The sequence below is a fragment of the Myxocyprinus asiaticus genome, chromosome 40 (assembly GCF_019703515.2).
Source record: "Myxocyprinus asiaticus isolate MX2 ecotype Aquarium Trade chromosome 40, UBuf_Myxa_2, whole genome shotgun sequence".
In the NCBI taxonomy this organism is placed as follows: Eukaryota; Metazoa; Chordata; class Actinopteri; order Cypriniformes; family Catostomidae; genus Myxocyprinus; species Myxocyprinus asiaticus.
Window position 1 is genome coordinate 26,233,151 of NC_059383.1, and position 16,216 is coordinate 26,249,366.

Sequence of the window (16,216 nt, forward strand, 5' to 3'; positions counted from 1 at the left end):
CAGGTAGAGAGAACAGCCATGTACTTTTTGACGGTTTGTTTTTCAAAATTGTTCATGTATAGAAAATAGATACATATTTGATTTGCACATGTGGGTGGGCATGAAACGCACCTTTCCACTGATTGGTCAACCCGCGTCATCATCAGTTCCTCAATGCCGTGCAACAGAATAGTTGTCCACCGTTGCTCAACTTTTATTGTAACTACATATTGTCTCTCTTTCATTAAGCAACCGGACTAAGGAATGCCTGCGACACAAACTGTACTAGTCAGGGAAGGGTGTATAGACAGGTCTTCATGCCAAACTTCTGCGTAGGCATGGGTTCTGCAACCTACGGGTGCCAGAGAAGTATTTGTTGTCTGTTTTAGAAATAGCCTGTTGATGTCCCTCACATCTGCACACAAAATTTCTTAGTCTACTTCTTAGACACACAGCCTGTTTTATTTAGCTGTCAGCTATCAAAATCTCTATCAAAAGGTGTGGCGAAGCTGCGCACAGCACGATCCATTGGACCACGCAGAGCGGATGCATTTACATTGTAGTGAAACACAGCATTGAAGCATTGGCTTTTAAAAATGTTTATAAAAAGACTGCCGATACATTGTCCAGGTTATTACATATCTCAGATATTTGAAGAGCTGACTGCTGTATTGGGCAGCATTACGTATAATGTAGTAGGGTGACCAGTCCTGAATTGGTAACTTTTTTGTCTCACTAAGTAGAACGTTAGTATCACTAAAGTATTACTTAATCTCTACGGGCCATTTCCCAAAAAGCATCAAAGTAGTAAAGTAAAAACTTAGTAAATTAATGATGGCTTTAAACCACTCTAAAGTCATAAGTGCAACTTAAATGCATCTTTCTCACATGTTCACAGTTTATCAGAGAATAAGGATAGAATATAGGCAGCCGCCTAGGGTGGCAACGACAGGTTACCTGCTAGGCCGCCCCGCACAAAGCTCGCAAGATCGCGATGAGAGAAAGGTGCCCGAATTGTGCAGCCCCGCCCCTGGCTCGATTGCGATGGGAGAAAGATACCCCAAATCATGCCACCCTGCCCCCACCCTGAGCTCGCAAAATCGCGATGGGAGAAAGGTGCCCCAAATCGTGCCACTGCAGAGATCTCGCAAGATCGCGATGGGAGAAAGGTGCCCTGAGTTGTTCCTGTTAGGCTACTCAGCCTCAAAGGCTCTATATGGTTAGGATTATGGATGTTCATAATGCATTCTCACATTCTGAAGAAACATAAGATAACCATGATAAACAGTATAGGTACACCGTGACACAGGATCGACTTCTTGAGAAAATAAGTATCAACCATGTGATTGCTGAACAGATATTACAAAGTCATTGATGATTTTGCATCAAAGAAATCTAGGAGGGGAATGCTAAATTTTAAATTAGGGATTAAGTGTAATAGCACAAGCAGCAAACTGTAAGTATTCTGCCATTTTCTTTATTTATTGACTCTATAGTTTAATTGTACAATTTATGTAAATAAGAAAATTCACGTTGGATCATAATTTTTTTTTTTTTTTTCTAGTAAGACCTTTGATATTAGGGCAAACATTTTATTCTTGATAAAAAATTTTTTATTGTTTTAAAAAAATTTTTTATTACATTTCTGATTTTAAAAATCCTTGACTGTGTAGAAGTCCTTGGTTTTTTGAAATTATTTACTTCAGCACCGGACATTAATACGCAGATATTGACGTAGTTCAGGAAACACAAATAAATATACAAGGCCCAGTTTTCACCATGGTACAATGTTAAATAAAAAAATACATGTATATGTTCCAGCAATCATATTAATGGAATAATTGCATCTTACATATTAATTTAATAAACTTCATTATGCCTATGTCTACCTACACAGCAAGCAGTGGTTCAGGGCTGGTTTAGACATTGAGAGGCCCTAAGAGCTGCCAGCCAATCAGGGGTGCGTTTCCCATACAGCCATGTAACTCACTGCTTAACCACCATAGTACAATGCACTGTTAGAAAAACTAACTAGCTAGTCACTACTGTTTCCCGAAATCCTAGTAACTATTTCTCATTTGCATATTCATCGTTAGACCCACGTTGGTTCAACAATGTAGAGCTGTTGTTAATGATGTTACTGATGACGAATGGATATAAAATTATAACAGCTCATTTACATGGATAGAAAGCCGTTTATTGTGAAAAACTGCTTAAGACACGAAATAGACATTTATGTTTATATGTACTTTGTAAGTGCCGTACTCTTTACTACAGTATACAAGCAGTTCAGTCAGTAAGCAGCTCCACAGCAATGTTATTTCCCTGTGACGCTGCTGTAAATAAAGAACATGGCATCTGAAGGCTACTTCTGTTATTTTCTGTTCTCCGTTGTTTTGCATTATTTTCACATGCTCCTCTGTTGCTCATGTGTTTGTTTTCATCGCGACCTCTCGCAGCATTGAGCTGCAATAGTGGGGTTTCCCTCTTACCTCACTTTCTGCACTTGAGCACATACATATGCACACTTTTCAAAAACCAGTAAGAACACCACTTTTATTCTTGACACAATGAGAGATATTGAATTAAATGTATATGGACTGAAAGATACAGACTGGGGCTGGCAAATGGGGCTCTGGTGAAGCTATGTGGTGCTGCATGGCAACAAACATATGATTTTCAAGTTTCCTCTCAGTGACAGAGAAGTTAAAACCCTTCACAATCTGAATTTAAATACAAAATATAATATTCCATTTGATGACAAAATACTCTGTTATATTTTTAACATGTCTTTTGAGTTAGTGCTTTTCTAATACACTAGAATTCATCCAGTAGTTTAACATGTAGAAATAAGCACATAATAGGTGATACTTGTGACTTGGTGCATCACAGTAGCATTGGAATGCCAGATCAAATGTAAACAATTATTGTGTGAATCATGTCATGCAAAGTCATTACTTCATTATCAACTACCAGAATAATGTCATTAATAAGTAATATACTGTAAGTGTGATTAAGAATCCTATGTATGGAATGAAATACAAACCTTTATTGTTTTGCAGTGGTGATCCACCATCACATACACTACAACTGTCAAGTAACTAAAGCTGGCTAGTGTAAAGATTTTCTCAATACACAAGATAATAGCCATGATAATATAAGCCAAACATGACACAAAACACATCCTTTATAAAAATCCTCAGACAATTATAAAGAGAGGCCTTCTCATTTTTCCCAAGCCGCAGCATGATAACTATGGAAAAAACAAACAAACAAAAAAAAAAACAGCATGAAAGCAGCCTATTTTAAAACCAAAAAATCCATTAACAGATGTGTACAATAATTTGATAATCAAATTAAGATCTGCCCTATTCACAAATCATTGATGAATCACTCATGTTTAGCTAGTTAATTTAGATGATTATTAGCCACCAAGGTGTTTCTATCCATTCCTCAGGTGCATCATTAGCAGGTGTATTAATGACTCTCCTAATAAATACAGTTTCTATGTGTGTATCAAATGCTCAACAATGGTGGCTTTACAAATAATCCTACAGCTTGAACACAGAAGGCGACACAGAAGTCAGAAAGTGTATATAAATGCCTACATAAGGACAAATTTCTCCCCACTTGACCCTGATGATGATCTGATGATGACATCATAAAAAAATTCTGGATTCCAAGGACCAAGATCCTTGAATTGCTGCAGGTTGTGAAACCACACCTAGAGAGGGCCACAAGAAGAAACTACACCTTAAGTCCAGTAGTGTAGTTCTTACCTCCAAAGTTTTATGTAGATGGTTGGTGATGGCCTGTGGCTCAGCAAGTCTTAGGTCAGCAAGGCTGTGAAAGCAGTAACACCTTTGCTGTTACAGCTTATGAACACCATGCTGACTTTCCCCAAAACTCCTCAAAAAATCCAGTCACAACATTGCACTCATGGAAATTTGTTCAACTTCCTGAGGGGGAAGAGGGGGTCATGCTGGTGCTGCTGCTGATGAAGATGCTGCTGCTACTGATGATGATGACCCACATCAATCTGCAGGAGCAGAAGTCAGAGAACATTTAATTCAGAAAATGTTTGGTTACTTTTTTCATTTTTAAATACAGTTTGGTTAATGTATTTTCTGTTATTTCATCTGAATGACATAACTTTTTTTAATACAAATTTTGTGTAATTTCCTACCTTGGTCTTCGATTAGAGCAATTCAACATGCTTTTATGCTTCAAAGACTTTAGTCGTCAATTTACTTCCATAAGTGATTTTGTGCTCTATGAGATGGCACCAAGAGGCACAGCTCACCCGCTGATCGCAAGCTTCTGGAGGGCACATAGAGTTGAAGTAGTGAGTGTAGATATGGGATCCAGTGGCTGTTCTATATGCCAGCATCAATGCTTTGGACTTGATGAGAGCAACCTCTGGCAGCCAGTGCTGTTTAAGGAAGAGAGGCGTGATGTGCGGCTCTTTGGCTCGTTGGAGACTACACGCGCAGCCAGGTTCTGAATCAATTGCAGAAGGTAATCACTTCTAACATTTCAATAATTATGGAAGGACTACAAAAAATGTTTATGTCATATTGGAATATGAGCAATTTTTTCACAGTGGTTGATCAAAAAGTATTCTGATAAGCAACAAAAAAGTTTGGTGCTGGCTGGTTGTAATTGTGCCTTAAAATGACCTGCTTTTCTTGGTTGAACTTGCCTTAAAAAGAGGAAATAATACCAAATCAAATCAAATCAAATCCCTTTATTGTCACTCAACCACATACACAAGTGCAACAGTGGGTGAAAGTCTTGGGTGTATCTCCGAGCAACATAGCAGTATGACAATTACAATAAACAACTGATTTACACATAACACTGTTTACACATCTGTTAAACAACACAACATACACCTAATAATATACAATATACAGTATACACAAAATAAGAAGACTGTATACAATTAATATACACTGTAGATCAGTGGAAATAAATATGAAGTGTTGAAAGTCAGTGAATGTCCCACTGAGATCCCCACGAGGAATCTCCAAACTACAAATGCAGGAACTGAGTTAAAACTTTGCACTGAGTTAAGGCATGGTTTTCAAACGTCTTAGCGCAACAACCTGTTTCTCAGGAAAATAGCAAATTGCACTTTGCATCACTTCATTAACATACAATACACACACAGTTTGCACGCATACACCCACAATAGCGCAAACACTCCCACCCACGCCCACTTGCATTTGCGCTGGCACGAAAATTGCAATTAGAATTAGCGCTCTCATGAAAATTAGATAAGATGTTGTGCACTGTTGTTGTGCACGGTCGTTGCACCTAGCGCTGTGCTTTGCACGCTTATGAAAATAGAGCCCACGGAAGTCATGTGACAAAACAATATGGTGCCGATCAAGGCGAAGTTTGTCTTTGGGAGAAACGCCAACAAAACTACATATGGTAAGAAACCTACAGTAATTAGGTTTTTACATTGTTTGAGTCAAAAGATTAGAGTCTCTAGTTTCATCCAATATGCAATTTTGAAAATTGTAGTGATTTATCACGAAACAGCACGCTGTTAAACACAATGACCACTGACGTTGTCATGTGTATTTTGTTGGTTCATGTTTTTCATGTCTTTTATTTTGAAATTCTAGTTCCTGTTTCATGTCATGTGGTTCCCTTGTCATGTGATTTCATGTTTCCCTCCATGTTCATGTGTCTTGTTTTCATTGGTTGATTGTCTTGTTATCTTGTTTAGAGTTCTTTGTGTTTATTGGTTATCCTTGTCATGTGTTCTCCCATGTTCATGTATTTAACCCTCATGTTTTCCATTGTCCATTGTCAGGTATTGTTGAATATAACTTTGGTTGTGAGTTTCAAGTTTAAGCCAAGCCAGTTCATGTTTATGTTTGCTTCATGTTTGTAGTTAGGGTTTCTGGATGCACGTTGGAATAAATTTTCACTTGGGTTCTTTACACCATCGTCTTTGTCATTGCCAGTGCCAGCAACAACATTACAGACGTGGACTATAGGGCTATTTCCTTAGAAATCCCATATATACTATACATTATCACATTGAGAATTAATTGGTTCATCCAAAAGCTGAAAATGTTGCTGTAACAATTCCCCAGTTAACCAGGAAAAGAGGAAGTGGGGGATGGCGATGTCAGTTCCGAATAAAACTTTATTCTTGACAGTTTCAGCAAATCTATAACACACATTCACTGCTTCTGTTCAGCTCTCTCTCCCCTTTTGCCGTTGTTGCCACTCTTTTATCCCGCCACTGCTCACTACAACACAAATCAGCTGTTAAACAATTCCCTCACAGGTGTGAATCCTTTACCACTCACCTCTCCCTGCCTCGCTCTCTAGAGACTGGCGCTCGTCCACGCCCCTGCCTCCACAGTTGCTTTCAGAGGCTTTATATGGAGTTAGAATGAAAATAAGATGCATTTCGAACTGTTCTGAGACCAATGCAGACAGACAGCACACTGAAGGTTAAGTCATTTACTAAATAGGGAGCAAGAGAGCATGCTATAGCTTTCCTATGCATAGGAAAACATCTGTACATCTGACCAAAAGTTCAGTTTCAGGCTGCAGATGATGTTTGGACCACTCAACATGGTTGGCAGACATGGGACAATGGTAATCAGTCCTTTATAAACAGAATTTATAATGTATAATTTTATTTTATTTTAACATGGTTGGCACTGATTGGACAATGCTGGCCATTACTTGTATCAGAATTAATTATGCTAATTTCTGATTGGTAAAATGCTTCAGCGCTGGCTATCACTTGTTTGTTTGACAGTGCAAAGAGAGGACATTGAGATTTTGTTGCCAAAGTTGAAAAAAGATTGTAACATAAAAGTCAAATCATTTTTATTTTTAAAGTTTTTATTTGTGCTTTTCCCAATACACATTGTTTCAAAGCAGCTTTAAATCAGCTGTAATGTCTGTGACATCTCAAAAACATGAATAACAAACACTCCTGGAAACATAATAAACAATTTGATTTAAACAAATCGGACTTTCTATTGTTTGGTATTATTTACAATTTCACAACTTAGTCCCACTGTCCCCATTTTTAGGAAAACTGTTTGGAAAATGCACACAGCAGTCATGCTCGGGTCTCAGGAGGATAGACACATTCAGTTTTACTTATAAGTAGCATATTAACAAGTGCACCGCCAGGTGCTATAAAGAGAATTTGACATTTTACTGAACATATGTAAATGCAACAACAACAAGTAATATAACTGTATGAATGAGGTAAACTTCTGTATCACATGACATAGGGATGACATATGTACAAATGCATGCCGTGTTCATTAAATGCACATCTAATGTCTTTATTATGTTGGTTTGTTTAGGTGTCTTTCAGTCCTCAGATCTGTGGTACAAGTAGCTGTCCTCTGTCTCTTCTGTATAACCATGGTAAGAACCAACATTCTCATCTGGGCAATAAATTCCAAGAGTTTGCTGCAGTTTCTGTTCCTGTTGACGTAATTCCATAGAGTCCACAAGGTCATAGATGGTTGCCAGAGACCACATTGGAGATGGGAACCACGCTTTTACATCCCCATCCTTACCCACCACCAGCATACTAAAGTAGTCCCTGTTAATCTTTAATTGGTTTCTGAGACTCTCCACTACATCTTGTGAAAGCATCTCCTTCTCTGGTTGACTTTTCCCTGAGAGAAGTAAGATTATTGGGTCTCATTCACTTATAATTGCATATACAAGTGTTCTTACTTACTGTATGTACCAAGAAATTCAGCCGGATTCACGACAGGTGCATACGTACATTATAATTTTTTTTTTATTTGTTCCATAATCACTATATTACAGTATTTGTTGTAAAAGAAGACATGAGTAATGTAATGTGACCATGCGGTTTAAATGAAGAGGAAGAGAGTTTTATGCTGAATCTCACCATTCAATGGAAAAAACTCCACTGTTCCTGAAGATGATGGTCCAACACCCACAAGTTTCAACAAGGCAAAATGACGGATACCTGTCCATGTGGATTAAATTTAACACAAAAGTTGCAGAATCAGTAACCACACATATAATGAATTTACTATATAGCTCATCTGATCATTTTTAAGGAATGGAAATATACAACAAAGATGAACATTCTACAGTTCAGCCGTTCATCAGATAGACCTCAGAAAACATTATGCATACCCATCGGACACTCCTGTCCATTTAGTGCTTGAAGCTGCTGATGGAATGAGTAGTCATCTACAGTAGGTGCTGAGATAATTAGAAGTCTTCGTTTTGATATAAACCTGACAAAACACGCATGAGGAAGAACATTTTCAGAAAATCTGGTACGAGTTTTTGAAACACAGTTGAAGACAAAAGCGCTTATGATGTTTACCTCATAAGTGAGTTCTCCCGATTGTTTGCTTGGGCTTGAGAGCAGGGTGATGGAGCTTTCTTCTCCTCCTCCTTTTCAGACTGACGTGAAGGAAAGCTGTCAATGTAATCCAGTAAAACCGAAAGAGCTGTTGGCTTGTTGAAAACCCTGTTAAGCTTAAAAAAAACAAAAAAAAAACACAAGTATGCCTTTGACTCAGTAGTTAAAGTCACAGTTAATTAGGATGTTAGGATGTATTAGAAAAGTAAAATGTACTTACAATAGGCCTCAGGTCATAGTCAGTCAACACCATTGAGAAGTTTTTGGGTTCAAGCCCATATTCTCTGCGAATCTCGCTGATTAATTCAGGGTTTCTGAACTTGTCTGGCAGGGATGTTTGTAGAGGCTCAGCATCTATACCAAACAAAGCATGATGCATTTTACATTTTTGACAAGAATATTCATGTCACTACTAGCAACACTATATAAATGCAAAGCGTTCAAGAAAAAAAAAAATTTCAAGTCAAGTGTGTTACTCTATGTACAGTAAAATGCTCAGACAGAGATGAGCCAACAATTAAGCATGAGGATCCTGACCACCCTGTCATGGCCAGAGTATATTCCGGTTGTCCACGTTGCAGATTGCTCCACATACAACGTGTGTGATGCAAATTTTGTCAGCAGCACAGTCTGCTCTGACTGTCTGCATGCAGCCCAGCTTTTCTCGACACATGGACAGTCCTCATCTGTGCACATTGTTGATGCATGCGCCTGCCGTTGACTGTACTAAAAGAGTATCATAAAGCAGTCATAGTGCCCCTGCGTCGAAAGCAATCATATTCGCTTTTGGTCAAAAGAGTATACTTTGAAAGGCAATGCGGTCGACCGTCTGCAATCTGATATGGAATGCAGAAAAAATAAAAAGTATACCGGGGCCTTCAGGGTTTATTCTGTGATAATGACAAGCTGACTGTAGATTACCCTGATTATGCATGGCTACTTACCAAATAAATTATTAAATGAACATGATTCGTTGGTGTTTACTGTATTTTGCAAAAATGATTGTCTGACTACACATTATCCCGTTCATTACACAACTAATTGCCAAATAAATAAAACATTTATTGGAATTTAAATTATTAGCTTACTAGTAAAGATCGCAGAGTGATACGAGAAGAAGAAAAGATGACTAACTATACCAGGTTGATTGGTGAAATATTACTTAATCCCTGGATGTGCGGTTATTATTCAAAAATATCAGACTGCTATATGGTGCCCAATAAGAATCAGGTATTCCAGAATGCTGTGTAATAAACTGCTTTATTACCTTGTTGGTAGTGTTGAATGTGTAGTGTAGGGCTGCGTTCTGAACCAAAGATGGACATCACTGAGACCTTTCTCAGGGAAAAGTCACAGCTGTGTAGTTCATTTTCCTCTCTCTGTTTGATATACTGACTTGAGACATCACTTTGAGAAGATATCACCTGTGCCACAAAGAAAAAAGTTATCATTTTATTCACCATTCTATGCAGAGCTGCATATATACATGCACATGTTTAATAAACAGGCACTTACAAGAAGTCTTCTTCTCCCTTTGAGTTTTTGCATGAAGTCTTTAAGAGCAGCCTTTTCTTTATCATCTGCTTCTCGTTGTGACTTCCTCCCTCCTTTCCCCTTTTTCTTCTTGCCATCCTTTCCTTTGCCTTTGTTTTTGGAGCTTGAATGGTCAACAGTTTGTTCTGCTTTCAACTCCTTATTGACAATATCAAAATGAGAATTTGCATTAGCATGCATTTTATCTGCTGCAGATGCGGAGTCATGTTTTTTCACTTCTGTCTCTGGCTTTCTATCACTGTCTGCAGTTTTCCTTTGGCCATCATGCTTTAGCCTCTCATTTCCACTAGATCCAGATTTTGAACCTGCTTTAGTTGATGGTTTGCCATGGCTTGAACTACCTGGTGTTTTACGGATAATGAAACGTGAGCGTCCACTCAAGATATCCTGGACTTTGTTTCTCAGAGTAGCCTTTTTGTCCAGAGGTTTCTTCTTTGTGGGGAAGATGGATGTGATATTTGCCTGCCTCTGTGGACTGAAGGTCCTCTTTTTGGTGGAACCCTGTTTCTTCACCACTAACTTCTTTTTGGTGATCTTACATTTAATGGGTAACCCCTTCCTTGTAACTTTTTCCAACTTACGCACAGGCAGCTGATCAATGACCTCAAGGATGGCCTCAACACGAACTGGGTAAGGAAATCTCTCGCTAATCCTCATGTTCTTCTTTACAATCAGCATGGAAAAGATCTGGTCTTCCAGCTCCAGGTAATGAAGAAGTTTGGTCACCATTTCAGAGTCCATGAGTTCCACAGTGGCCTCTCCCTGCAAGGTAGTGCGCTGGACTTTGCCCTCCATCATGGCGTTCTGAATAATAGTGACAATGAGGGTATCTCTCTCTGCTAATCGACAATTCAGTCCGTCAGAATCCTGAATCTGTTTCTCCATCATCCGAAGATAGTTGTCACTGTGCGATGGTGCAGTGATTACCCACAGGCGTTGTTTCCCTGCAAAATCAGTCAAAAATTCTGACCCTGATGGGATGCCAGATTCCCTATCACGAGCCCCATCTGATCCAGAATCCTCCTTTGGCATTACAAGGTCACCCTTGTTCTTCAGTTGATGTTTTTTCTTGCCTACTTTTGCAGACAGCACAGGGATGTTACTCCATGTTGCAGTCAGGAGCAAGAGGATCCATAGACGAGACATCTCCAGAGTTGTAGTCGCTCTCACTCAAAAGGAGGGAGCCACTAACCTGCAGTGAGGAGGCAAAGGGAGAAATAGCAGCTTCTGGTTTGCATTAAAGTTCAATCTTGTTACAGGAAAGTCCTGGAATTTCTAAACTTCAAAGCTCTGAGCTGTATGGGATGCAGAGTAGCTTCTTGAGTGTCATGACTTTCTGTGTGCATGGAGGCTGAACTTTTGCAAGAAAAGAATGAAAGGGGAGGATGAAACCCAACCCTCTCCAGTCTGCAGTAATGAGATTGAAATGTGACATAATCTTTGTTAACATTTAATTTTTGCAAGCCATTTTTTTTTAGTGGACCGAAATAATGACTGGCAGAGCATCTTTGACACTTAATCTTAATTGTTCTTCAGTGTATGTTTTGAAAGTTGAAGAGATCTCAGAATAAAAATAACAGACATTTTTACAGAATTCACAAAAGAAGACTTGCTTTGTTGCCTCTGCTCACTCTCTTAGTCCATCCATACAGCTGTAAAACAGACATCAAAACTATGATGATTAGGACCAGAACTCCAATAATCTCACTGTCTTTATCCCTGTCTTTCTCCCTGTATTCTAACTACATTCAGTAAATCAATACTTGTTCTAACTGAATACACATTAAATGATAAGAGAAATCCATTTTGCTTTTGCAGAATGATTTTAGAGATCAAACTGCATGTTTGTTTCTTGCCCCAGACACCTTTCAATAGATGTTTAGAAAAATGCATGCCCGATAGTTAGGAAGTAAAAGAAAACTTAGAAAGTTGAGCGCTTGTAACGTCATACATAGTGACAAGAAACTTTAAAAAGTAAAACTGTTCATGTTGAATACTGGAAAATAAGGTATTATTGTGATCCACACTGAAATAACAAAAAAATATTTACTATCTAAAATGTATATTATATAAGACATAATATACATTATATGCATTACGAGCATAGGAGAACCAAGGGGGAAACATGATTTGCATCATTTTAATTCATCCCATTGGGTTTTTATTTTTTATGTAGTCAAAAAAAAAAATTTTTTAGGTGTGAGAACAATTGTGAGAAGAGGCTGTAGCAATTTGGATCAGTGAGGAGAGCTAATGGTTAACAGCCTTGTACACAGACATTCCACAAAGGATTTAGTTGAACAGAAACATATGAGAGACAATGGAGAGGACTTAACACAGCCCACCAAATCCAGTGGTGACAGAACATAAGAAAAAGGCAGTTATATGTATTAATGAATTAAATTATGGTGGTTATGTTATGGTTATTAAATTCTGCAATATGGTTGACATCAGCAATGAATCAGCTGTATATTAAAAGTATACATTCAATTTAAATGTATGGTTAGCACACAGTGACTGCTGCTAACTGTTATGTTTTAGGGATTTTGCATAGATATTGTTACAAAAGACCAAAAGGCATAAGACTGCAGAAAAATTATTTATTTCAGGGTTACTTTGTTTTTTAATTTGTTATGACTGGCCAGGAATTTAATTTTAGTTGCTCAGCATTCCAATAATATTATTTACACTCACTAACCAATAAGTCTGTATGTTTCCAGGAAACCAAACCATGAAATTTTGCATCGTTCATACAGGCAGCTCTAAACACACAATCAAACCTCATAATGTCATATAACTGCAATGAAGTCTTTATGATCTGAGAATGCTCTGAAAAGACTGGATGGAGATTCCAGTAAAAAACAAGGGCCTGATCATCTGAGGCTCTTTTTTTAATGGCGTTCTCTTTTTCATGTCAGTTACACTCATAGGTTTAGTAGAGTGTTGTCTTCTGCCTTCCCCTGCTGGGTATGTTACTGTAGGCCTAATAAAAACACATTTTCTACTTTTTTATATAAAACAACCCTCAAAGGAAGATTTTGATTAAATGTGCATGTTGGCTGGGTTTCCAGAAACACTAAGTAGAACATTAGTAGCACTTAAGTAGTACTTAATCTCTAAGGAGTGTTTCTCAAAAGCATCGTTATCTAAGTAGTTTGTAAAAACGTTCGTAAATTAACGCTCTTGAACAGCACTTAAGTCCATTAACTGCAACTTAAATGTATCTTTCTGGCATCTTTCACAGTTTATCAAGGACAGTGGGACATTGAATAAATTGTATGAATATATTTTGATCATTGGAAAGTCATTGTAAACTATTTCAGAGGATAAAAAAAGTGTTGAAAAAATCGCAATGAAATCAATAGGCAGTCTCAGTCTGTGCATGCAACGTGATAGGTCTCAATTACAAGACACATAATCAATACAACATTATATTAGCCTTCTTTGATAATTGTAATGGCAATAGAGAGAAGATGTGTTCTTATTGAACAGATTATTTAAGAAGACATGAGTAATGTAATGTGACCATGCAGTTTAAAACTGAAATAAACATGCCTAGTAAATAATTAACATTTGGTTAACAAAGGAGATTAGAGTAAGAGTGTGCAATGAGAGATTCCCTCTCTCTCTTCCTCCTCCTCTTCCACCTTCCTCCAATGGATGTTTCAAATTGGCTCGCCTATAGTCTTTTTACAAGGCAGTATCAAATTGCATAATGCATAATAATGGCAGTAATTCTACAAGTACACAGTGCCTCGCACTCTGACTAGATGATTTATTAATATTTAGACAGGTCTATGAGTAGTTCAATACTGATGACCATCATATTAATCCTGTTCTGTGTGCATTTGTTCAGTTTCCAGCCAAAAAAGTTTAGGCTTCGTGACAGTTGCTTATGATTCACATCGTGTACATTTATGTTACATGCATTTATTGGCTCACATTCATTAATCTCTATGATTGAGCATCAGTACATCTGAAACTTTGTCTTACTAAAGCCATCATTATTTCTTTAATTAAATTCTGTAACAGTTAATACATTTCTGTGCCTCGACAAGGTTACAAACAACTTCCATGTTTGTTAGTATTTCCACATTATTTTCATTTTGAGAAGACAAACACCTGGACATATTGGCCAAAGTGATCAGCACCTTTGGACTGAGCAGCTCCCGTAACGATACACTTAAGTTCAACTTAATAACGAGCGATCTACTTGCTGGTTTGGGAAACAGGCGTTACTCTATCGTAAAATAATGAGCGACATTAGTTAAGATGATCATAAAAGCTTAGGTTGCAACGTTATCGGGAAACCCAGCCGTTATCTAATGATTCTTTTAATAAAGTAGCAAAAGGTACAGTAAGTATCAGTAAATGTGACTGTTTTTTCTTTTCTTTTTTTACATTATGTAATTGCATGCAGACCATGTTTTAATAAAGTGATATGAATTACCAAAAATGGGGACTCAGCAAATATATTTCATTGTCAGACAGTACACCCTTGCAAATGTTGTTAAATGGTTTCCACCAAAATACCACTTACTAGAGTTATTTTGACTAAACTACAGTAAAACTGTGGTAAACTGGTATGAGCCACCACTGTCATCAGAAACAAGAAAGATTGTTACACTGTTTGAAGGTGATTTTTATTTTTAAATTCCATTATGGTTTTACTGTTGTAACGATAACTGTAGTCACTATTGTATTTTGGCGGGAACCGGTTACCACGGTACAATTTTACAATGACAACCACTTCTCCACTAGGTTTTATCCTATTTTTAAAAAAACAAAAAAACAAACAAAAAACAAACAACAACAAAACATTGTTTTGCCTCTGTTTAATACCTTTATTTAATTGAAAAAGGATAAACTGTAAGTTATAAATCTGGTTTTCAAACGCCCACAGGCAGCACATGACTGACAGTTTAATGAAACCATTGAAGCGGTGGCCATAGAGGTGAACGCGAGTTCTTCCGGGGAGCGGCGTTGAGCTGTGCGTCCCCGCATTCAAAGGTCGCTCATCTGTCTCGACTCGGTGAGAATTTCAATTGTTCATTATCGATTTCCGTGGCCTTGAAGCTTGATGGCTAAACAAGCATTAGGACACGCGTTGCTTTTTGATTTCTGTTTTGATTTGCGGTTATTGATTTCTGATTAGCTATCATGCTAGTGTGTGTTTGTTATGAAAAGGAAAGAGGGGAAATGAGCACTTGTACCCGCCTTCTGATTTCAAAACCTGCATTGTATCCTCCAAAAACACATGCGTGCAAACTCATGCTTTTGTTTTAGTGTCGCACATCAGATTTTGATAAGTGGGATCGACGTGTCTGGGCCAATATATTTATACTTACAAACATTTAGTAAATTCTGAGTGTCTTTGAGCTGTTTCAGTGAATAATTCTGCAGTGTCCAATAACAAACTCTAGACTAAAGCACAAGGACCGTTATTTTTGCATTAGCACGTTTTACCACGGTATACAGTATGCTGAATATAGAAATCCTCCAAGCCTTGTAGTTAATGGGGTGTGTAAAATGTTAAAAAGTTAATTTACGTGAAAGTCAGTCTTGCCCTACTTCTGATAGGAGTCTTGTCTCACTTATCTTGTCTGATGACGTGGTGCTGGATGTAGGTTGTAGTTGGCACGATAATCCAATAGAGTCAGACTGCACACGTAAAATTAACCCTGTGATTTAATTGTTTCTCACGCCTTCATGATTGGCATCCCCAACCACTGCTGTGCTTTATGTGTGGGATGCATTTAAAAAAAGAACCATCAAAACATTGGTGTGTTAGTGAAAATTGTATATTACCAAGTGGAGTATTATTTTATGGTCTATTTTGTTGGTATTTGCTTTTTTCTTAACCTTATCTATTATTCAGTATAATCCGTTCTTCAAAGACAGTGCTTATGGTGTCATAGCAGGCCATAAATGACTTATAAGCCTAACTGTCTGAAAGCTACTGTGTGACCTGAACTGTGTAACCCTTCTCACCTTCACATGAGATAGTCCGAGGCACCTTACCCAAACAAATACAGTTCACCATACATTTCGAGTTTACCTTGGCTTGTCCTTGACCGTTTAAGCCATGTGTATTAATTGTGGATCTGTTTTTGCCGCTAAAAATAACTTCCAAGGAGACCTGAACTTGGTGCACTCAGTATTATTTTCCCCATTAAAAAAGTTTTACTTCTAAAGAAATAAATTGTAATTTTGAAACATGTATAAAATCATGAGCACTCACATGAGATGAGGACTCTAGTCATATCAGTAACCTTA

At 37.7% G+C, this 16,216-nt stretch overlaps 2 protein-coding genes across 3 annotated transcripts in view; one reads left to right on the forward strand and one right to left on the reverse strand.

The window, feature by feature from the left end:
• Positions 1–6,870: 6,870 nt before the first annotated feature.
• ccdc80l2 (coiled-coil domain containing 80 like 2) lies at positions 6,871–15,505 on the reverse strand. The gene is made up of 8 exons (XM_051681695.1): positions 15,490–15,505; positions 9,902–11,132; positions 9,654–9,810; positions 8,607–8,740; positions 8,348–8,502; positions 8,152–8,255; positions 7,898–7,978; positions 6,871–7,655 (listed from the first exon to the last, which is right to left on the reverse strand). Exons 2-8 carry the CDS (start codon positions 11,084–11,086, stop codon positions 7,342–7,344), a joined length of 2,130 nt encoding a protein of 709 aa, XP_051537655.1. The 5' UTR covers positions 11,087–11,132; positions 15,490–15,505; the 3' UTR covers positions 6,871–7,341.
• Positions 7,381–16,216, forward strand: part of nnt (nicotinamide nucleotide transhydrogenase) — a 71,553-nt gene continuing 62,717 nt past the window's right edge. The window contains exon 1 of one of the 2 annotated variants that reach the window (XM_051681684.1): positions 7,381–7,398. The gene's annotated coding sequence lies outside the window, so the exon portion shown is untranslated. Of the gene's footprint in view, positions 7,399–14,881; positions 14,973–16,216 lie in introns of those variants that run through there. The other variant, XM_051681683.1, reaches the window with a different exon arrangement.